At 46.3% G+C, this 24412-nt stretch overlaps 1 protein-coding gene and 1 long non-coding RNA gene across 2 annotated transcripts in view; both read left to right on the top strand.

The window, feature by feature from the left end:
• LOC310707497 overlaps window positions 1-24412 on the top strand; it is a 579039-nt gene that overhangs the window by 321352 nt on the left and 233275 nt on the right. The window lies entirely within an intron of this gene.
• Window positions 1-24412, top strand: part of SPATA16 (spermatogenesis associated 16) — a 157039-nt gene that overhangs the window by 1562 nt on the left and 131065 nt on the right. The window contains exon 2 of the mRNA XM_083504227.1: window positions 9012-9633. Coding sequence (XP_083360353.1) covers window positions 9040-9633 — 594 coding nt within the window. The 5' untranslated portion in view covers window positions 9012-9039. The remainder of the gene's footprint in view (window positions 1-9011; window positions 9634-24412) is intronic.

The following is a 24412-nucleotide window of genomic DNA, read 5'->3' as shown; positions in this document are numbered from 1 at the left end:
GTTAATACTTCTAACAGAATGGCTTCCCCAGGCACAGCACAGGAGAAATATATTTTTCAGAGCTCATGCATTCATAGTAATAAGAAATATTATTAAAATCTCTGCCCCACTCTTCCTCCCAAAGGGACCGTGGGGAATGGGGCAATGGATGAGAAGCTGTGCAAAATTTCTCGGGTTCAGTCCTGGAGTGGCATCTCTAGGTAGGGCTGGGAGAGAAACCCTGGAGTGCTGCTACAAGTCAGTGTAGACAACACTGAGCTAGATGGGCCAGTGGTCTGGCTCAGAAGAAGGCAGCTTCCTATGTAGGAAGCGATGGTGGTAAACAACAAAGCCCAAATCACAATCCAAAATGAAGTAAGCACATTTAAAAACATGTTGTTGTTGTTGTTTAGTCGTTTAGTCGTGCCCGACTCTTCATGACCCCATGGACCAGAGCACGTCAGGCACTCCTGTCCTCCACTGCCTCCTGCAGTTTGGTCAAACTCATGCTGGTAGCTCCGAGAACACTGTCCAACCATCTCGTCCTCTGTTGTCCCCTTCTCCTTATGCCCTCCATCTTTCCCAGCACCAGGGTCTTTTCCAGGGAGTCTTCTCTTCTCATGAGGTGGCCAAAGTATTGGAGCCTCAGCTTCACAATCTGTCCTTCCAGTGAGCACTCAGGGATGATTTCCTTAAAAATGGATAGGTTTGATCTTCTTGCAGTCCATGGGACTCTCAAGAGTTTCCTCCAGCACCATAATTCAAAAGCATCAATTATTCGGCGATCAGCCTTCTTTATGGTCCAGCTCTCACTTCCATACATTACTACTGGGAAACCATAGCTTTATCTATACGGACCTTTGTTGGCAAGGTGATGTCTCTGCTTTTTAAGATGCTGCCCTCGCCACGGCAAAGCAGTGATCCATGAAGGGGTTTAAAAACATGACGGACATCTAAAAACAGCCACCTATCCTCACAGCTAATAATTTCAATTTTTTTTGTACCCATTTCATAGAATGAGGAAGCAGACCAAGAGGGCATCTAGCACTTCAAAAACATTCCCTACATTAAAAACTCCAAACACAGACCTTTATGGAAACCAAAACAACAAGGAGGAAAGTTTAACATAGATTTCTGAGAAGCTGATGCTTTGGTGATATGCAGATTAATTTAAATTCAATCAATTATCTAATCACTTAATTGGTTAAAAAGCAGGTGATTAATCAACTATAATCATTTAATCAGCTGACAGCACCAACTAATCTATCATGTTGTTGCTGTGTCCTATCAAAGTAAAACGAGGCTCTCACAATTCTGTTGATGCTGCCAGGTTCCATACTGGGGGCTCTTGGGGAAGGGCTGTGTAGCTCAGTGGTAATGCAACTGCTTTGCATGCAGAAGGTTCCACATACACACAGTAAGCTGCCTTACACTGAGCAAGACCATTGGTCCACCTAGCTCCGTATTATCGCCACTCACCACCAGCAGCTCTCCCAGATTTCAGACAGGAGCCTCTCCCAACCCTACCTGGAAGTGGCATTGGGGATTGAATTTTGGACTTCTACTTGCAAGGTAGATGCTCTGCTACTGAGCTGTGCCCCTTCCTCCAAGGTCTCAGGTCTCCAGATAGGGTGGACCAAATTCCTATCTCAAACCCTGGAAAGCTCCTGCCATTCTGTGTTGACAGTACTGAGCTAGTTTGTCCAAGAGTCTGACTCAGTATAAGTCAAATTCCCATGATGGATTAGGTCTGTCTCTCTCCACAGCCTCCATTAGCCAGGAGTTGTTTTCTCTTCAGGGGAGAACTCATTAGCACATCCTTAGTTCTCTGTGGCTCCTAGAGAAAGGCTCAAAGACCAGCTCTCCAAGATGGTGATTTGCAGTCAAATACCTCTCTCATATGATCTAAAGTTAAACATCATGTGAGAGCTAACCGAGAACATCAACAGTTAATTATCAACCCATATACACTCAGAGAGCTCCTTTTAGCTTCAGTATAGCTCAGTGGAATTTCCCAATGTTGAACCCTCAACAATACACATTCAAATACATACAGGCATATTCCATACAGACTCTAAGCAGACACCAACTCTTAGGAGATCTTCCGCAACAGAGAAACCAGTTCTGTAGCCATCTTGAAGGGTAGTTGTTGAGATGCCACCCCAAGGCCACAGATGTTGCAGCTCCTGTTCAGGGGACTCCAAGAGCCTGAGTCACCTTGCCGCGCATTGAAATTCCAGCAGCAGCAGCAGCATCCTGCACCCTTTGAGCCTTGTGGAATTTTCTTGGGAAGGTCATAAAATGAAACATTGCCGCATGCTAACTTAAAGGTTACAAAATCATGGGCTCGAGCAGATGCATTAGTCTGTGACAACGCTGGCATCCTTCCAGCTGTCTACAGGAGATGAAGGGAAGGGCTGGGGAGGAAGAATGCTTAAGTGAACATCTGTGGCTGGGGACAAATGCTTTCCTTAAAAAAAAAAAAAAAGACAGTCCCTGAAGGCCGCATAAGAGAGCCAAAGACCCATTTAAAGGGCCCAAAGAGCCATTCAATCCATTGCTTACTTTCCCAACAGTGCCCAGTAGCTGGATGGAGACCAGGGAAGGCTCATCCATACAGGGGCACACAATTTCATCCAAGCACATGAAACCACCACCTCAAAATGTAGCAGCACCCAGTGTAGCTGGTGCAGACAGTGGCATGCGGTGCAATTTTTCATAGGGAAACAGTTAGGGCCAGAGATTAGCGTGAGCATCATGCTTCCCTTCCTAAACTGGGCAGAAGCTTCCTGGGCTTTGGGAAGGAGGCAAGGGGTTATAATACTTTAATACTCTAATTTACTGGGAGCGTTTAGGGGACTAGCCTAGTCCCCTAGTCCACTGGGTGCAGCATAGGTGTTATGCAGAAACAGCTTGCTGGGTGGGGCAGGGGCTGCAATTCTAGCTTCCGAGCAGTTGGGTGACTGTTGCTTACCTGGAGAGAGAGGGGGGAAGTGGTGGCGAACCGACTGGGAGAGAGACCACTCTTTGACAGTCCTGGTGAGATAACCAACACTCGCCCTTGAGCCGCCCCTCACTAGCCTGCCTACAGGTGAATTCTCAAAGTTGGGGGGACTTCTGCCCTTCTGCTTCATGCCACTGGGAAATTCCGGGGCGTCGGCGTACATCTGGCGATTCCAAATGCATGAATGCTTCAGCGCCCTCCCACCAGTTATCACTTAGATTCCTATTAGGCAGCGGAAGCCAGGCAGAAGAATTCCAATGCTACCTTTAAGGCTCACCTGAGCGGAAGCGTCCAGATAAATTGCATTGTGCACAGTGTCCTGGCAGCCTGTGCAGCTAACCTGTCAGAAAATTGCTTAATTCTGTTGGCTGAAGTGTGGAAGGATTATGGGGTGTGACATATGGCCCATCTCTCTCTCTCTCTCTCTTTCTTTCTTTCTTTCTTTCTTTCTTTCGTTTCCCCTCCATTAAGAATGAACCCCTGATCACAGGAACTGGCTTCTTGACTCCCATGGAAATCATATGTGCCTTTCTTTCCTGAGAAAAGCAAAGCTCTGATGATGCTTTTCTCAACTTTTTGTTTGTTTGTTTGTTTGGAACATTTGTACCCCGCCCTTCAGCCAAAAAGGCTCCCAGAGCACCTTACATACAATCAAAACAAGACAGTCCCTACCCTCAGGTTTACTATCTTTTTAATAATAATTTTTAAAAAGGGACGCGGGAGGCGCTGTGGATTAAACCACAGAGCCTAGGACTTGCCAATCAAAAGGTCGTGGTTCAAATCCCTGCGACGGGGTGAGCTCCCGTTGCTCGGTCCCTGCTCCTGCCAACCTAGCAGTTCGAAAACACATCAAAGTGCAAGCAGATAAATAGGTACCGCTCTGGCGGGAAGGTAAACGGTGTTTCCGTGCGTTGCTCTGGTTCGCCAGAAGCGGCTTAGTCATGCTGGCCACATGACCCGGAAGCTGTATGCCTTCAGGTGTCTTCTAAAAGTCAGTTGTTTATTTCCTTGACATCTGATGGGAGGGTGTTCCACAGGGCAGGCATCACTACCAAGAAAGTCCTCTGCCTGATTCCCTGTAACTTCACTTCTCACAGTGAGGGAACCGCCAGAAGGCCCTCATAGCTGGACCTCAGGGTTATATCCAAAGTTAGTCATACTAAAACTACTGAAATGGATGGACTTTAGCACCGACCTAAGACTAATGGACTTTGAAGATGCTCAAACTCATAGGAAGAAAGGTACTAAGAGGGAAACCTATGTCCCCACTGTGGAAGGACGTGTGGATCCAGAATTGGCCTCCACAGTCATTTACGGACTCATTGTTAAAACTGTGTTCATAGAAGACAATCTTACTTGGCTATGAGTGATCACCAAAGAAGAGAAGAAGAAAGAAGGGGCTAATAATAAATAATAATAATAATAATAATAGCAGTAGTAGTAGTAGTAATAAATTTTATTTATACCCTGCTCTCCCCAGCCAAGACCAGGCTGAGGACAGCTAACACCAAATATAAAAACAATTGATTAGAATACAGCTTTAAAAAACAAGATTAAAATACAATATTAAAACATTAAAATGCAGCCTCATTTCAGTGGAACTCAATCAAAAACTTTTGGGGGGATAAAAACGTCAAGTCTTCACCAAGGCTAACAATCCAGACTGGTCCTACATGGGCCAGAAAAAAGCCAGGGAAGTCCCTAAATAGGAGTTCCAACACAGAAGGAGAAAGGAAAAAAGAAAGAGGGGGAGGGAATCGAATTGATAAGACTGTTGGAAGGTTCAGAAAATGTCAGAAGCCCTCCTGTGGCACAGTGGGTCAGTGGGTCTGGCTGTTGACTGGAAGGTTGGTGGTTTGAGCCCGCCCAAGGACGGCTGTGGGCAGGATTCCTTGGGGTCCCTTCCAACTCTACAGTTCTATGATTCTATAGCTCAGGACAGATTAAAGGAAGCACCCTGCAGTGGAGAAACAAATTATTCCTGCCCCCAGGGTGCTATTCACCTGGCAGACTTAAGTGCATAGTCTCCAAGGTTGGTAGAGTTATTTTGACCCTGGAGACAAATAATCCCACACTCTTTCCTCCCTTTCCACTAAAAATTCAAGAATAATACATCCAAATTTGCTGCCCTTGCCAATCAGCTGCTTGAATCCGCCATCTCACTCTGCCTAACGGTAGGGCCAGCCCTGCTTAGTAATAACTTGTATTATATTACTACTAAATTGAGCACCTAGCTAACACTTGTAAGAGCTGCATGATAGAATGTACAAAATTCAGAGTGGAGATCAATGTCTGAGTACCAGGGCAATTTTATTTTTTTAAATGGTGGGTCGTTTGGGCTCTGCTTCACATAGCTTCACGGCTTTGCTGCTAAAATTAACAGTCAAGGCTGCGAGGAGGCATCCTCTCTCTCTCTCTCTCTCTCTCTCACTCAAACAAAAAAACAACCCAGAACTCAATCAATTAAATTGATTGGCAGCAGGAATTAAGGCAAACAAATGTAAGCAGTTCTGGCGATGCAAAAGTAACAGACGAGATTCGTTTCCTCAAGATGTGATGATGGCTGATAGTGTAGGTGCCTTTTTCCAACAACAACAAAAATAGACCCAAGGCTTTGTCAACCGTTGACTTAGCCCAGATGACTAATAATGGACTACCCAAGGCAGTGGGTGGGCAGGCAAGAGTGGGTGGGCAGACGTGGGCTGTAGGCACACCGAGGAGGTGGAAGAGGAGGCAGCAGCAGCAATGGTATGTGCTATTTTTATTTTTTTTCCTCTAGTAGCAAAATGTCCTGGGCTGGCCCTGATCCTGAGATCGATGGGCCAATGAGTCTGACATGGTGTAGGGCAAAATCCAACTTTCACATTTTTTCCCCAGTAAGTGCAGAATTGTTTTTCAAAAAAGAGCCTTAGGAGGGAGGAAGTATAAAGGTCATATTAGAAAGACTGCGACAGGGTCACTCTTGATAGCCCAATTTTACAGCAAGGTGATCAGAAGTGTCAGTGTGACTTAGCTGCAGGTGCTCTTTTAATGTGACCTGGTCTTTGGCAATAAGAAATGTACTGAAAGCAGAACCAAACTTGTGATTGAATGAAATAGCGCTCACGCACAAAACCGACAGGGCCAGCGTGCCAAATGTAGACTGGACTGAGGGAGGGAAGCTTTATAAAAGACTTCTTTCCCCCTTTAGATTTCAACCCCAACCCCCTCTTCTTCTCCCAAGTAAGAGTGGAATGTGCAAGGAGCTAAAATTACATTGTTTTAAAAGGCAGAAGTGTGACACGGTACCATTTTCTGTCCCTGCCCTGCCCCATTTAAAATGGGTCATTTTTTTTTAGTTGGAATTTTTTCCCATTCTTGTCAGTTCTGCAACCTATCATTGTCCGCACCAACGACAACAAAAAGAGTTAATTCCAAAAAGAAAATACAAAGATCAGGATGCTTGATGGCATCAGCCAAATAAAGGCACTTTAGGGAACACACAAAGTCAATTTGGGAGAAATTGCTCTCTGCAAATACTGTTTGGTAGTCTTCCTTTTCATCCCTCCACTGCTATCTTCATTATGAACCTTTTAGGTTAAAAGGAAGATCCTTTCACTCACTGTTTATGACTAGAATTATGCTTTCAGCCGCAATGCACTTATGAGGAACGCAATTTTTCCAGCACACCTTTCCTGAAAGAATGGGCAGTTGGATCAAATTGATCAGGGAAATATTTATCGGACCAAAGTAATGATTTGCTAGCAGTCTCTCCGTGAGACTGCCGAGTGATCAGTTTGCCCACACAACTTGCGCTTGGAAAACTCTAAATGCTCAAACTGCACCATGGGCCAGTGACTTAGGGGCAAAACTCCTCCTTTTCTTTCACATGGGGGTGGCACCACTGTGCATGGGGTCCATCCCCACATCGGCTACCAATGAAACTTAAGCATGCCCATATTTCTTTTGGTACCAGGGCTGGACACCCAGACACTTGCTTTCTGTACAGAAGAGAGGAGCAAATAATTTCTCTTTGTGAGCAAGCTTGGTGCCAGCTGAGGCAAATGGGTTTTGTTCCATTCAAGAGGGTGGCTGATGGGGGCAGGTGGTGTGGGAATGTTAAGGAAGGTAGGGAAGGATATATTGAATAAGTGAGTGATGTAGCAGAGCAAATTCCTCTCAATATAGCTGGAAGCTAGTTTGCAGATTCATTTGAATCTCTTAGTTAGGATTATTTCCTGGTGTCCCCTTTAATCCCTCTTAAAAGAATAAAGACACAAGAGTCTTTCTGAGTAAAGTTTACTCACATTTCAGTTCACAATATGAAAGCTTGTTAGTTACATAAACAAACAGTGTGAGTTGATCTCATATGGAGACTGAACTCACGTGCTGCTGGCTGAGAGCCAGCAGACAGCAAAATGACATTAAGACAACAAAATGGCTGCAGGAGAGCAGCATGGCAGCAAAAGAACAGCAAGCAAGACAAGAGGAAAAACAAGAAGACTGCAAGTGAGAAAATGGCTGCATGACTCGGCTCTTTTAAGGAGTCAGCCAGAGCCCCGCCCATCTCCCAGGTCACATGCAGGGGGAAGATGCTCCAGACCAGTGGAACAGGAAGTTACACTGACTGGATGTCCCCTTGCCTGTGCCACTCTAGGGAAATAAGGAATGTTGCTTTTGACTGCACCAATGGATTACGTCCCACAGGTGGGTCGTGCATGCCCTCTTTTCCTGCTTCTTTTGTACTGGACTCCCCCTACCCCACAGCAGCCATTTTGCGACAGACGCCCAGGGTACACCCCAAAAATTCCAAATGTGGCCACTAGCCCCAGAAGGCTGACGAAACCTGGGCAACACCCAGCCAGAATGAAGCACTCTTATGAGTCCTATTGATGTCCATGGGAAACTTACATACCTGCAAAAAAATAAATCCCACCCATTGAAACCAATGGGGCTTCTAGGTATTTTGGCCAGGCCGTGCCCTGCATTAGACAGGAGTGAAAGATCAATGTCGCTTCTTTTTTAGCTCAGCCACACTGTGAGTTAGGTGTCTGTTATTCCCCTCACAGAGGCTGTGAACTGATCACCTTTTCTCATTTTACCTTGGAGCCCTCCATATAATCATAGCATTGGAAGGGACCCTGAGGATCATCTATTCCAACCCCATGCAATACAGGAATGAATATGTAGCCATCCCATATGGGGATCAAACCTGCAACCTTGGTGTTATCAGCACCATGCTCTCACCGACTGAGCTATCCAGGCTGCTGAACCATCACCCCTGATCACTGGACATGCTTCTTGAATCTGGTTAGAAGAAACCACATTGGCTAGCCCTGTCTTAGCTGTTAGAATACACTCCCCTTCTCATGCTATCCTGGTAATATTTGAAAAGGAGATTGAAGTGGGTGCATCAAACACCACCATCACTTCACTGCCCACCTTTCTCTTGGAGCCTCATAATAGCATAAAATGGGGTTAGCGTATTTTCTCCCTGCAACAACTTGGCAAGGTAGGTTGCTATTTACCTACAGCATTTCATTTATGAATCGCTTCCCACGAAGGACCTTGAGGGCAGGCTGAAAGAAGGTCACACAGCAAGCTATGTCGGGCTTTGAACCCACTTCTCCTCATTGCAAGTCCAACAAGCCACTTACTGCACCCCCTGAAAACCGCACCCCTTGGCCAGCGTGTGAACTGTAAGCCAACAGGGTTCCAAAAGGAAGAGTCTTGGCAGAGCCCAGGAGTGGGTAGGTCAGTACTGAAACAGAAGTCAAAATACCATTTTTACAGTACGTGTTAAATAACAGCTATGGAGGCAACTCGGCTTGTTTTCAATGGAGGGTATAATTCCAAAGTCTTTCAAAAGAAAGAGGAGGGAGGGGGAACTCTGCTCTTTGCTAACCATAGCTGATTGTTGACTTCAAATGGTGCCAGCTGTGGGCAAATTGAATAAAACATTTGCTCTGCATCCTTTATTTGCAAAGCTCAGAACTGTAAACTTTCCCACCTCTTCTGCCTTCTCCCTCCCCCCTCGAACCACCCTCAGGAGTTGGAGTCTAGCTTTTCTGTGAGTCATGGAGCCGGCAAACAGCACGCGCTTTGAGAACATCGCAAGCGAAATGTGCCGAAAGGAGGAGCTGAGAGGAACGGCGTACCGGCTGAATGACGTTCCGGAAGCTTTGCAAGAGGTTAGAAGTACCTCGGGGGCAGCGGTTGTGGAAAACCCAATGGAGAAGCTGAAAGCCGGGAAGAACAATGTCAGGGAAAAACAAGGTCACGATCTGGACAGGTTGGTCCTGAAACGGAAGTCGGAAAGCAACGATAAGCCAGGCGTGAGGAAGGAACAACGCTTGATGGAGCCAGAGAACCAGGCGCTCCCTGTGCTACTACCCCACATCCCCCTAAAAAGCCTGATGGAGGTTGAAATGAAGTTGGTGTACACAGACGAGGAAGACGTCACCTATGAGTTTCTGGCAGCTCAAGTGGCCCCAACCAACACTCAGGTCAAACGCCCAGGGTCTGCAAATGTAGATTCCCCAAGGCTGCCTGGCATGAGCAGGCAACCACAGATGGACAAGTGGCTTCAGGTGTCCTTAAAAGATGCCAGCACTTGCTACAGGCAGAAGAAGTATGCTGTGGCAGCGGGACAGTTCAGAACAGCCCTCGAGGTAGGTAGGGGCCCCGAGGGGACTTGGGTGAGGTAATGGGGAGAGCGCAAGCGTTAGGTAGCCATGACAAGGGCACTTGGAGGAATGGTGGCCACCAAAGCCCCGACTTAGCTTCACCAGAATCCTTAAGGACACCCTAGATCAGGGATTCCCAATCTTGGGTCTCTGGTTGTTTGGGGACTACAACTCCCATCATCCCTGACAACTAGCTAGGGAGGATGGGAGTTGTAGTCCAACTACATCTGGAAACCCAAGTTTGGTGAACCCCGCCCTAGATTATGGTGTAAAGGAGAAGCTCCTTTTCAGAGAGTCATTCATGGAGAACGTGGATGGGGAACTTCAGGCCCTGGGCTCAAATGCAGGCCTCAGGCCACAAACACTCACAGAGGAAGCACCTTCCTTTGGAATGGCTGGAATGTGTCCTTGGAAGGTGATAGTGGCTCTAGCTTGCCTGGAAGAAGGATCAGTGTGTGGAGAAATCACTGCCTTTTGTATACCATCTATTTAAGTAGGCTTTCCCTTGCGCATAAGATTCACCACACTGCTCTGTTTTATTATTTATAGATATTTAATCGAACGTTTTATCAATCCATTCTCTGTTTCTACTCATGTATTTCTTTGCATGCTTGGTTATAATGCAGTACATGGCTTGTTCTTTTCATTCATTTCACTTATTATACTTCTACGCCGCTTTTCACTCACACGAGTCGCAAAGCGGCACACGTACAATAAATAATAACACAGTATTTCACAAGTGCAGCATAAATCATATAAAATGGTCAACAAATCATCCGCAAAACAACCACTTTCTATAACCCTATTAAGAAAGCAACTTAGAAAACAGATTAAGCAGGACAACCACAAGAAAAGTCTTATTATTATTATTTTTTTTAAAAATCACAAATCATTACAGCACTCAGTGCTTTTTCTCTTAAAAAATGTTCAGGGGTACTCTCATTTTCCTACTCGTATTGAAATATTGCCCCTCAATGAGGCCAAACTTAGATTCACAAAATGTTTAGGGATATGCATACCCCACCCCACCCCCAGAAAAGCACTGTCAGCATTCATAATCCACAAAGCAATATTAACAACATTAACAACCAAAGAACCAAAGACAAGTTAAGCACTACTGAATCCACACACTCCCTCCCAACCCCATGACTCAGAGTCCTCCACTCAGTTCATCAAAAGACACATTCACATAATGACTGTAGGTGGCAACATTTCTTCTGAAAGCTCCTGGGGCTCTGAAGGGTGGAGGGTGGAGCGAGGCAGGCGGAACAAGCCCTTGCCTGGTGGCCAGCAGAGAGTCCCATTCCCCTCACTTTTTCATTTTCCTAACGTTCTTGCGGGCTTTTATGCAGATCGCTTAGGGATTTCGTATATTAAGTGGTATATAAATACTGGGATCATTGTTACTGTAAATAATAATAATAATAATTCATTATTTATACCCTGCCCATCTGGCTGGCTTTCCCAACCCACTCTGGGCAGCTCCCAACAGAATATATATATATACAGAGAGAGAGAGAGAGTGGTACCCAAGGTTAAGAACTGAATTCATTCTAGAGGTCTGTTCTTAACCTGAAACTGTTCTTAACCTGAGGTAACACTTTAGCTAATGGGGCCTCCCACTGCCGCCGTGTCACCAAAACAGGATTTCTGTTCTCATCCTGAAGCAAAGTTCTTAACCCGAGGTATTATTTCTGGGTTAGCGGAGTCTGTAACCTGAAGGATCTGTAACCTGAAGCGCCTGTAACCAGAGGTACCAGTGTGTGTGTGTGTGTGTGTGTGTGTGTGTGTGTGTGACACAAAACATCAAACATTAAAAACTTCCCTAAACAGGGCTGCCTTCAAATGTCTTCTAAAAGTCAGATAGTTGTTTGCTTCCTTGACATCTGATGGGAGGGCGTTCCACAGGGTGGCTGGTTCCCTGTAACCTCACTTCTTACAGTGAAGGAACCGCCAGAAGGCCCACAGCACTGGACCTCAGCGTCTGGGCAGAACGATGGGGGTGGAGACGCTCCTTCAGGTATACTGGACCGAGGCCGTTTAGGGCTTTAAAGGTCAGCACCAACACTTTGAATTGTGCTCGGAAACGTGCTGGGAACCAATGTAGGTCTTTCATGACCAGTGTTAATATGGTCTCGGCTGAGCCTTGAAACTTCCTGGCATCTAGTGCAACTGTTCCGTGGCCTTTTCATCTCTTCCAAGATTACGAGCCTTGCATTCCACCTTTGCCCTAAATGACTGCCACCGGACCCCTTGGGATATAACCCCACAGCTCAGCAGGGAAGAGAGAAAACGATAGCATCTGCTGGAGGGACCACCACAGAAGTGGAGCATTTACACCTACCAGGTGCGCGCTGACGGGAAGCCGCGGCTACTGGCATTTACAGGAAAGCCATCGTAATGTTCTGCCCTGATTTCTTTGGTGCTGCCAATCTGATCTAATTATATTGGAAATCCCTTCTATCGTAGCGCTGTAACTCCCGCTGTGCTGTGGCTCATAATAATCACATAATGGGCCAGGATTTAGGCATAATCAGATTTTCGCTTCCCTGTCATGTTTCCATAACGCTGCTATAAAACTGACATAAGCGGCCAAAAGTGGAGAAAAGAAAACAGAAAAGCAGCACCCATTATTTAAGCATCGTTATCAGATGGGTGTGTGGCAGCTCTGAACCCCCCACCCTACCCTGCCACACACACACACACCAAATATATATATGATGAAAAATAAGAGAAATTGGATTACCACTGCTGGGAACTGTTTGCTCATGTGCAGCTACAGCCATAATGATGGCACCAAGATCTCTTAATCATCAGCGGGTGGCTAGTTAAAGTTGCAGAGCGGTTGAAGCTGGAGGCTGCATCAAAAGAAGGGTCACCGAGATGATGTGCACCGATGGAAATGTCACTGTGCAGTTGTCCCCTCTGTTTTGTAATAATAATAATAATAATAATAATAATAATAATAACAATAACAATAACAATAACAATAACAATAATAATAATAATAATTTATTATTTGTACTCCGCCCATCTGGCTGGGTTTCCCCAGCCACTCTGGGTGGCTTCCACAAACACCAAAAATACACTAATATGTCATACATTAAAAACTTCCCTGAACAGGGCTGCCTTCAGATGTCTGCTAAATGTCAGGTCTCTTTGACATCTGGTGGGAGGGCGTTCCACAGGGCAGGCGCCACTACCGAAAAGGCCCTCTGCCTGGTTCCCTGTAGCTTTGCTTCTCGCAGCGAGGGAACCGCCAGAAGTCCCTTGGCGCTGGACCTCAGCGTCCGGGCAGAACGATGGGGGTGGAGACGCTCCTTCAGGTATACAGGGCCAAGGCCGTTTCAACACACACACACCCCAGTCCATTTACCCGGAAATTAGGGCACACATTCGGGTCTGGATATGGGAAGCTGCCTTGTACCAAGTCAGACCTTCTGTGTTCAAAGCAGATACTCTGCCACTGAACCACATCCCACAAAAATAGTAGCATCTTGACCTCACAGGGACCAGCCAGTTGCCTATGGGAGGCCTACAGGCAGGACCTGAGTGCAGCAAAGCTCTCCGTGCAAAGCTCTCCAGCACCGGGTATTCAGAGGCATTTTCATCTGGAGGAGGGTTCATATGGAGGAAGGTTCAGTTCACCTGCTGTCAGAACGGACACAGCCCAGACAGGATGGTTAGTTGGTTGTTTTTTAAATCCTGCTTTTTATCCTTCCTTTCTGACGGCTCCTATATTAGTAAGTTGCTTTTTTTATCCGGCTTTTCAATTGCAGTGGTACCTCGGTCTAAGAATGGAACAGTCCTGTTTAAGAATGATTCTATTTACGAACTCTACAAAACCGGAAATAGTGTCCCGGTTTGCAAACTTTACCTCGGCCTAAGAACGGAATCCGAACGGTGGAAGGGCACCAGCAGCGGGAGGCCTCATTAGGGAAAGCGCACCTCGGTTTAAGAACAGTTTTGGTTTAAGAACGGACTTCCGGAACCGATTAAGTTCGTAAACTGAGGTACCACTGTACCGAAACGGCTCACATCAATAAGGGCGAGAGGGAGGCCCTGATAGCAGGCTTACGGTCTGACAAGACAGGATGCGGAAAGGAAGGGGAGTGGAAAGGAGGGGCAAAAGAGGAAGAAGACATCAGTCCTTTAATTTCAGGACAAAGCGCTAAACCCAGAGCATTTGCATCCATTTCGGGCCACACTGATTTTCTCAGAACCTTGCTTAGATAGCAGTTGGTGGCTCTTGTTCCTTGGCCAACGGTTGGGACCAGAGTTTTCTTTCGCCCTTGATTCTGCAGTCCCAAGGCAGATGGAACAGAGTGTTCTTTCCGGCAGTGTCAGAGGAGGAAGCGACCCCCTTCTAGATTCTCCTCCTTTGGCCGATGGATTGGGCCAAGCTGGTCATCCTCCTTGGCTTGATGTTCTTTCTCCTCAATTAGAATTTGACCCTGGAGAGAAAAGGTGTGCAATGTGTGAAGAGAGTCAGTGTGGTGTAGTGGTTAAGAGCGGTAGACTCGTAATCTGGTGAACAGGGTTCGATTCCCCGCTCCTCCACATGCAGCTGCTGGGTGACCTTGGGCCAGTCACACTTCTTTGAAGTCTCTCAGCCCCACTCACCTCACAGAGTGTTTGTTGTGGGGGAGGAAGGGAAAGGAGAATGTTAGCCGCTTTGAGACTCCTTCGGAAAGTGATAAAGCGGGATATCAAATCCAAACTATTCTTCTTCTTCTTCCATTTGTCCCCCTCCTCCCTGCAAGTGGCGGTCACCAAAGTGGAGAAAAGCAACAGCAAACCAGTTGCATTGCAGAGTTTGGCTGCAGCCGCGCAGCTCTCATATCATCAGGTTCCTGCCTTCGCAGGTAGCAATCGTTGACCTTTGCCGTGCACATATAAATACTCCCCATTTTTCTAAGTTTACAAAAAAAAACACCAACCAGCCCATCTAGCATTTTTTGCGTGACTGCCAGCTGAAGTGTGCAGGCTGCAAACAAGCCTCTTCTGACATCTAGCCCTCTTTTTCCCCAGCATTTGACAATTAATCCCACAGGGAGGCGACATTTCGAAAAGCCCTTGTGGTTTTCTAGCACATTTAAAAGCCTATCCAGCCTGCTGGGGACTTGGCATTTACAGCTGTATGACCAGATTCTTCAATGTATCGCAGCCCACAAAGTGATGCCATAAAGTGTAAATAAGTGTGGCACTAGGCCCCAGGCTGCAGCGAGACCCCATTTCCTCACCATGTCCGTACCTCCCCCCCCATGTGTGGCTGGCGCATTTTGCACAGGGCAGCAAAATGTAACGTAATGGACAGGAGCCACTGAGAGGAACAGGGCTCCAGAACAGCAGGCGGAGGAAGCAATTTGGCTTGGACCTACCTGAATTTTCTTTCGGTGGCAGTGACCCAGAAGGGATTCTTCTTGCACAAAGGAGGAGGGTTTGAGTCCAGTTTAGCAAGGAAAAACGTGTAGGACTTGCGAAACAGCAGCAGCAGCAGCAACAAAACCAAGCGCCACCATCTCTGACCCAAGTGGGCTTGTAATTGCTTTCAGAAGTGGATCTTGAACTCAGTTTATTCGGAGCCAGAATGGATGCCACCAGACCCCTGATGTCACCAGGCAATGTGATGGGGTCTGATCCCTCCCACAATATGCCTCCTCATCTGCAGGCTTGAGGGCATCCTGGGCAAAGTGCCCTCTGTGCCCCTTGCCAGACCACTCACAGGCTACCATGCCAGGCACTGGCGGGCTGGCACTTCGCTCTGGGAAAGAATTGTCATTTTTTTAAAAGCAGCCAGCCGGAGAGCCAGAATTGGCAGTGCTTCTCGGCTGTCCCTGCTCTTCTAGTGGCTCCTCCAAGCCACAGCCTAGACTCTCTCTCCCTCTCTGTGGGCCAGGGCAGCTGGCAGCCTGCAATGGAAGCAAACTACCTCAGCTTGTTTTTCCTGTTGCCACCCACCCAAGCACTCCCTTCCCCTCCATGCCTGGCTTGACCCATGGACAGACACAGCTCTAGCAATGTTCCAGCATCCTCTTCCTTTTCTTCCCTGCTTCTGGGCCTCACCCCGATATACCAATGGGGAAAAGACCCACAAGCACTGGAAATAAGAATGCTGGTGACCACAGCAGCACCCGTAGGTGCCTCACACAGCACTTCTTTACAGAGCTGAGCAGTTCAAGGACACTGGCCTTAGACCCCAAGCCTCCCGGGGCCCCAGCATTTGCCTGGCCGTGCCAGATGCTGACACAAGAGCTGTTTAGTCCATATCTCCTCTCACACTCTCCCACCCACTGAGGAGCCAGGTTTAGGAGTAGGTCAGCAATAACGAATACCTGGTGTCGACAAACTCTTTATTCAAAGAAACCAAAACAGCTCAGGCCTAGTAGGAACAGCAACTTTTCTTGGTAGGCCTTGCCCCAGTGAGGTAGTTGCCAGGTCCCCGCCTTCCCTCCGCTCTCTAAGTCTCCTCCTCCCCCGGGTCCTTCTCAAGCAACCTGAGACTTCATCACCTTGTCCGTCCCTGCTCCACCCTCTTCATACCTCTTCTGGTTCTGGAAGACCAGGGAGAGAGGAGCTGGTCACAGCAGGAGACTCCCTGGCTTCTTCAGCCGCCTGCCTCATCTCTGTTGCTTGGGCCCCCTCTGCTGCTGCCTCTGATTCTTGACTGCTCTCTGCCCCAGCCTCTTCCTGCTCACTAAAACCTCTTCAGCTTCTTACACCTCCTGCCCCCATTCTCCTCCCTCTTCTCCCTCTGACCACACATCACCATCCCACCACCAGTCTCCTGGCTCTGAGTCTTCTTCCCTTGAGGGTTTCCTAGCTGATGCCTCCCATCCCTCCTCTGCAACCAGCCAGTCCATGACAGCTGATGGACACTGGTGGCAGTGGAAGATCTCTCCTCCCTACATTAAGTGCAAATAGACCTTTAAAATGCACTTGGGGCAGGGGGTGGGCGTATAGCTACCGCTGATGGAGCCAACAGCCACATAAGAGGGTGGGAGAGAAGGTAGGGAGATATGGGCAAGAGGCTTCAAGGAACATGCATTGGTGGGTTTTAAGGGCAGGAGAAGCAGAATCCTTCTCCAGATGAGCCAAATAAGAGATATTATGTATTTTAAGGCAAGCATTATGATGTCCCCAACCAACCCTGGAAAATACACATCGCTATATGCAATGCAGCTCAACGTAAACCTGTTTGCATTTCTGTCACCCACCTAGCTCTACGCCAGTGTTCTTCAACCTCAGACTACAACACCCACCATCCCTGACCATTGGTGATGGGTGAAGGTAATGGGAGTTGTAGTCCAACTGGGGACCCAAATTCAAGGGACACTGCTGTAAGCAATGGTGGCGAGAGCAGAGAATATTAAGTGGGAGGACTCACTGCCCTTTTATCTGGTGCCATTCCTTGCTTGGTTTGGGGAAAACGTAGGTGTCTTTATGATATCCACCCCCATCTCTTTGCCAGGACTGGCATTATCTGCTCTCCTGTGAGAGCTATAAGAATGTAACATGGTTAATGGAACTGTGGTTGCCTAGAGCAGGTTCCCTGGGGGGAGCTGTTTCCAGGTGAGCAGCTCTAAGCCCCATTCTCGAGACAAAGCTTTTATTCTCAAGAAAACTTTGTTGCAGGCTGAATATACATGAAGGTTCTAAGGGCAACATGCCCAGGGCTGACCTGGACCATTTTATATCCTCTTACACCAAACAGTCAGACATATATCCATTGACCCGTATTGCTAGTTACTTGGGGAGGGGGAAGGGACAAGATCTCCAAGCACCTGGATTTCCCATCATCCTCCCTTCCCCGTTGTGCTGTTTCTTGATTTTCCATACGTTCCTCCAGTCACATCCCAGCGCTCAGGTACTCCACTTCAGCAAGCCCTTTACATTTGATTTGCAAAGTCACTTGCAGTCATTCTCATTATCGTAGGATCTCTTCTGTTTAAAAACGGCTTAAAAGGTGCGTTTTGTCATCCTGGGTAATGCAGTGCTCCCCAGAGGCTGTGAAATGGCCTACTTTTTGTGTGTGTTTATCAAACCGTGCTCTTCGTCTGAGGACCAAAATGTAATTAGCGGCTGTAATTTATCCCGAGAGAGCGAATATTTCCTCAGCACCTAACCCCAAGAGAGCAGGCTACAGCATTCCTCGTGCAGGAATTTCGCATCGCTCTAAAATGCTTGAGTTCTTCCTCTGTAGTCTAATATTGATTACCTTTAACTCTCACTGCCAAAGGATAACTGCTAGCAGGGTGCACAGAGGCCCAGAACTCTGTCTTAAGCTGTGTGGTGGGAATGAATAAGGTATGTTCCAAAACTGGTGTCTGTCTCTCTCTCTCTCTCTCTCTCTCTCTCTCTCTCTCTCTCTCTCTGTGTGTGTGTGTGTGTGTGTGTGTGGTATAGGATTTGGGAAAGTCTTCTTGAACTACATAACTATATTGCCATGCACTGAAATATGTAGTGCCTGGTGTCCATTTGGGACTGGCAAGGCAGAAAAGTAGAGAGGCCAACCATAGCTGGAAGCTGAGCCAATGACAGCATACCCTCCAACATTTCTCTGATGAAAATAGGGATGTCCTATTCCATGCTGGTTGGCTTCCAACATACAGTGGTACCTCAGGTTAAGTACTTAATTCTTCCGGAGGTCCATTCTTAACCTGAAACTGTTCTTAACCTGAAGCATCACTTTAGCTAATGGGGCCTCCTGCTGCTGCCGCGCCGCCGGAGCATGATTTCTGTTCTCATCCTGAAGCAAAGTTATTAACCTGAAGCACTATTTCTGGGTTAATGGAGTCTGTAACCTGAAGCGTATGTAACCCAAGGTACCACTGTACATAAAAACATCATAAGACTTTAAACATTTTAAAACTTCTCTATACAGGGCTGCCTTCAGGTATCTTCTAAGAGTTGTATCTTATCTCCTTGGCTTGGGGGGGCACATAACTCCATACCCTCCAACATTTTTCTGGCGAAAATAGGGACGTTCTAAGGGAAAGCGGGACATTCTGGGATCAAATCAGAAACCGGGATGGCTTCTGTAAATCCAGGACTGGCCCTGGAAAATTGGGACTCTTGGAGGGCCTGTGACAGGCTGAGCTGATTCATTCAAGTTTTGCCCCATCCAAATCTCTACTGAGTTCTGCAAAGGCAACACTGAGAATGAGGAGGAGGAACAGAACAGGCAGCGCCACTGCTCTGTGTTGGTTGTGAGAACGCAGGCAATTGGAGGTTGGCCGAGGGCAGACTGAGACTGATGCACGATTTGACCAAATGAACCAGTCTCTGCTGGTACTGGAGAAGGCATGTGGTGACTGACTGGTCACCCTGGCATTTTCCGCTTTCTATATGGAAGTGAGAGCTGGACCATAAAGAAGGCTGATCGCCAAAGAATTGATGCTTTTGAATTATGGTGCTGGAGGAGACTCTTGAGAGTCCCATGGGCTGCAAGAAGAGCAAACCTATCCATTCTGAAGGAAATCAGCCCTGAGTGCTCACTAGAAGGACAGATCCTGAAGCTGAGGCTCCAATACTTTAGCCACCTCGTGAGAAGAGAAGACTCCCTGGAAAAGACCCTGATGTTGGGAAAGATGGAGGGCACAAGGAGAAGGGGACGACAGAGGACGAGATGGTTGGACAGTGTTCTCGAAGCTACAAACATGAGTTTGACCAAACTGTGGGAGGCAGTGGAAGACAGGAGTGCCTGGCGTGCTCTGGTCCATGGGGTCACGAAGAGTCGGACACGACTAGATGACTAAACAACAACAACATAATACAGTGGAGATTTTTCAGGAGCGGGGTCTTTTCAACAGGGGCACCAAACTCCCTCCTTGAGGAAAATCTTCTCCACTCTCGCTCAGTTGAGGATTAAGTGAATATTGCTTTAGCAGAGGGCCCCTTGAATTCAAGGGGAAGTTCTGCTCGCCGCTGCTGCGAATTTGCTGTTGCAGCCATTCTTTTCTTGCGTGGCTGGGTTTTTCACATTGTGAGCCACCTTGGACAGCTTAATTTACTCTGTCCACCAGGATATAAATACTTTAACTGATTGATAAGTGCTTAGGATTCCAATTTTAGTTGGCATTTGATGGTAGTCCTCCTTTTAATTTGAAATCGCTTGGCTATAATTACCCAGTTGGTCCTTGCAGTCCTCCTCCGACGTAGCTGAAAAGTCCCCCCATATGGTGTGGTTGCCGCTTCTCTGCTTCCCACACTTAACTCTCTGGTAACACGCATAATGGGGAGGAGAGGTTTATTACCGTACATGGATTGTTTCTCAGACTCGCTACTCATTTTTGTACTCTTCATTATCCTTTAAAATGGTGGTTGTTTCTTTGCTGCGCTGTATCAGATGTTACCAAAGAAGGGAAATGTCTGGAAGCAAGTGACGCCTTTGCACTTGTTTACCTCAGAAGATACGGATCTGAAGCCGGTTCATGTACTCTGCCCCACTGAAGCGAGCAGCCCTGACATTGGCTTAGTTGTTGGAGTGGGAGCTGTTAGCAAGATGTCTGGGGCAAAAAAAATCTCTCGACAGGCAATTAATTATCCCGATAAAGATGGTATACAAATTCTAGAAAGGTTTCCTTGTGCCATAAATCTCTTCCGGAATTAAATTTTACACTCTGTTGTCCTGAAAATAATCTCCTCCAGGTCATTAAACAAACAAATGAAGTAAGTTAATGGCTGGTATGTTACTTTTAAAGCCTAGAAAGAGCTCCAAACAGTATCGCTGTGCTCGCCATCTCGGATGTGGTGTTTGTCTCTGGGATGTGAAATGAAGATCTCAAATAAAGTATGATTAATTCACCAGAGGGCCGTAGAGATCTCTTTTCACGAGCTGGATTAATTCCATAACCCACAGATGGTCATTATGGGCTCTCCCGATGCGATTGTGAAATCAACGTTAAGTGTCACTCCATTTATTTATTTTTTTAATCGTAGCCTCGGCTCTTGACTTAACTCTTTGAAGGGTGTCCCAATGTGAATGCGTTTTGTATGCGTGAGCATACAAGGATGGGCAACAGCAGATACATGCCAGGATCTGATTGCCAGACTAAGCAAATCCCTTTTTGTCGTACGTATCCACTCCACAATGCCTGAAAGCTCTACTGCTGTGATGCACCAACTTCCATCGTAGTGCATGTTTCCTTACTTGTTGTGCATGTTGCAGTCTAACTACCTTTTTTTTTTTTGCACCATAACACTCACTTTTTTCCTCCTAAAACGTAAGGGGAAATGTCTGTGCATGTTATGGAGGGAATGCCTACAGGTGGCATGCCTACGGATTTTCCTCCTCTAAAAACTACGTGCGTGTTATGGTCGGGTGCGTGTTATAGAGCGAAAAATACGGTAGTTTACACTAAGCGAGTTCTTAAAAGCTCATTCCTCCAAAAAGAAGCAGAACAGCTGAGAGCTATAGATGGCTTCAGGTACCTTGAATTACCTGTATACCACCCCTCAACACACCATCCTCCTTTTTCTCCCTTGGACCAGGAGAAAACCTGCCGCAGGCCTGTGTTCAGAGCCTTGACAGCGAGCTGCATATAATCCTTTTTAATAAACCAGTAACATTATGAACATCTGTTTTGAGCCTGAATCATTAGCAACACGATGCTGATAGCAACACCAAAGCACTGGTTGCTGCTCTCTCTCTCTCTCTCTCTCTCTCTCTCTCTCTCTCTCTCTCTCACACACACACACACACACACACACACACACAGTAACCACAAATTTTACTTTTGCCTGCAACAACAATAAAAAGTTTTCAAGCACAGGAAGTTAATAGACGAAAATATCTCTTTTCTTTACAGAACAGACTGCTGTACCGATTACTTTTCAGAACTCACACACACAAAAGCAAGGAAATGCAAGCTAAGCCACTCCAGAAAATACTGCGTGACAATCATTGTGCATTGTGTTGTTTGTAATGCACAATGATTGCCAGCTTAGTTAGCACTTTATTGCTAATGTGAATGAGTTTTGAAGAATTAATGGGTGCAGCAACCTTAACCATTTTATTGTGACTGAGGGTTATTTTGTCATTTGATCCTATGCCACTTTAGTGGGAGTAAAGTCGCTTGAACTCAGTGTGATCAGACTTTGTCCTAAGTAAACATGCAAAGGATTGGGCTCTGTGAAGATAAGAGCTAAAATATATACATTAAAGGGTTGCAGCTAATGTTCCTTCATTGCATTTCATCTTTCACCATAATTCACTAAGATTTGCTGCAGTGCTGATACTGAATTTTTGTCACTAAAGATCCACATAGGAATAGGGGTTTGGGGTTCTGCATTTTATTAAGACAATTTCCTCCATCTTTCCCTCATGGTTGCATCCCTGAAAAGGACTGAAGCATTCAGCTTGGTATAGAAACTGGATGTTATGTACTGAAGTTCTCACCCTGGGCCAGCAGGGGGATACTGTAGATAGTTTTCACTCAGGTCCACATATGCAAATAAGAGATTGAAAGTGACGTTCAGTGATTGGATAGTTACAGAAAGTGGTTACTGTTGCGTTGTAGTGGCTGGCGGAATCCTTCAGTTTAGTTCTGTTCTGGCCTGTGAATAAACAAGAGCTGTTGAAGAATCACTGTGTCGTCTGATATGTTCACCCACAACTTAACACTGGACATAGGAACGGGTCTTATAATGAGTCCGACCATTGCTCAGCATTGTCTGCACTGATTGGTAGCAGCTCTCCAGAATTTCAGACAAAGGAATTTGTCCATCCTTCCTAGAGATGCTCAAGATTGAATCAGGGACCTTCTGCATGCAAAGCAGATGTTCTACTCTTCAGATTTAAAAGAACAGATGTGAATCCATTTTTTTTTATGACTGTGGCACTATCACTATATTTTAGAGAGCAAAGCCTAGGAATTGATTTTCATGCATGCTCCTCTTCCGTCTCTGCCTTCTGTTCTCTTTTATTGCCGCAAGAGGGGTCTCTTTTTATTAAATTGTTATAACGATCTATTCCCCGCCCCCTGCATCTGAGAACTGCATTTTGAACCCATCCATCTTTGTGGCATTTTCAGCCATGTGCCATCACCCTCAGCATGGCGGGGAGAACAACTCGGTTATTCATCCACCAGCCTCCCTACTCCGTCTCGTCTCTTTACAAGAAATGCTGTTTAGGGGAAAGGCTTTCACTTGGTGGAGAGCATCTGCTTTGCATGGAGATGGTCAAGGCTTACCAGACCTCCAGGTCTGGCCTGAAGTTTCCAGGTTTGCCTGGCCCACTCCAGTTGGCAAGTGGACAGCTTGAATCTCCAGGTGGGTGACACTGTGCTTAATAATAACAATACTAATAATAAGAAATAATGAAACTTGCAGGCTTCAGGCTGGCTGGAGCTGCTGCAAATTTTAGTGGAGACTCTCTGCAGGAGTATGCCTTCCTTGTTGTTGTTGTTGTTTAAATTTCTATACTGCCCTCCACCCAAGAATCACAGGGCAGTTTACAATCTAAACACACAAAAAGACATAGCATAGTAACAAACAAAAAACAATGACCCACACACAGAGAGTTTATAAGTTTTAATTATCAAAAGACCTGGGAGAAGAGGAATGTTTTTGCCTGGTGCCTAGATAGATAGGTTGATAGATAGATAGATAGATAGATAGATAGATAGATAGATAGATAGATGATAGATAGATATCTAATGAAGGTGCAGAAAAGGCCTGTTCCTGTGTTGCCGCCCTCCAGACCTCTCATTGAAGGGCCTCAAACAATGATCGCAGGAACAGGTCTCTTCATAGGGGTGATGCTTTCCTTTTCCCATTAACCTCCATCTCCACAGACCAACCCCTTGACATCAGCAGGGGCCATTCCTAGGTCTCAGGTTTGGACCCTGAAATCTCAGGGTCTGGGATGCTCCTAACTGGCAACCCTAAGATGGTCCAAGTTTCAATTCCTAGCATCTCTAGGTAGCACTGGGTATCACTCCAGTCTGAAACCCTGGAGAACTGTTGCCAGTCAGTGTAGACAATATTGAGCTAGATAGGCTAGTAGTCTGACTCAGTATAAGGCAGCTTCATGTTGAGGGATAACCAGCCTCATTTAACCAACATGCTTAAGTCAAATTAATGCATGAAGGGGTTAATGCCATCGAGTAAGCTGTCCTGCCAGGCTTAGCTAGGTCATTCTCCCTCACCTTGGGAGGGGAAAAAAAAAATCCTTCCAGTAGCACCTTAAAGACCAACTAAGTTAGTTCTTGGTATGAGCTTTCGTGTGCAAGCACACTTCTGAAGAAGTGTGCTTGCACACGAAAGCTCATACCAAGAACTAACTTAGTTGGTCTTTAAGGTGCTACTGGAAGGAATTTTTTTGTTTTGACTATGGCAGACCAACACGGCTACCTATCTGTAACTTGGGAGGAAAGTAATCAAGGCTTTTGCTCACCTCAGTCTACCAAAGGAGCTCAGCGTGTGAAGAGGTTCCGAGCTGTTTGCTGCAGCTCAGACCGCATGGCTCTTACAAGCCATTCTTGTGTCCCTATAACAATAATTTAGAAACTTTCACCACTGTAACTAAGGCAAGTTTTACTGCCGGTGCTTTCTGACTGAAGTATGGAAAAGCACATGAACCTGACCTTTGAAGAGTTTTTACGTAAACCCATTTTTAACTTACCAAATGCATGATCTTTTGCTATGCTAGGGGAGCTTTGGAAGGAACTTAGAAGGGCATATTTTAAAGGTCTAACGGTCTAAATGTCCACGCTTTACTTTGCTGCATATTTTGTGATTTTAAATCTCTGCTGGTGTTCTC

This window comes from Podarcis liolepis (assembly GCF_965112155.1).
Source record: "Podarcis liolepis genome assembly, chromosome: 5".
NCBI lineage: Eukaryota > Metazoa > Chordata > Lepidosauria > Squamata > Lacertidae > Podarcis > Podarcis liolepis.
This window is presented reverse-complemented; position numbering and strand designations above follow the sequence as displayed.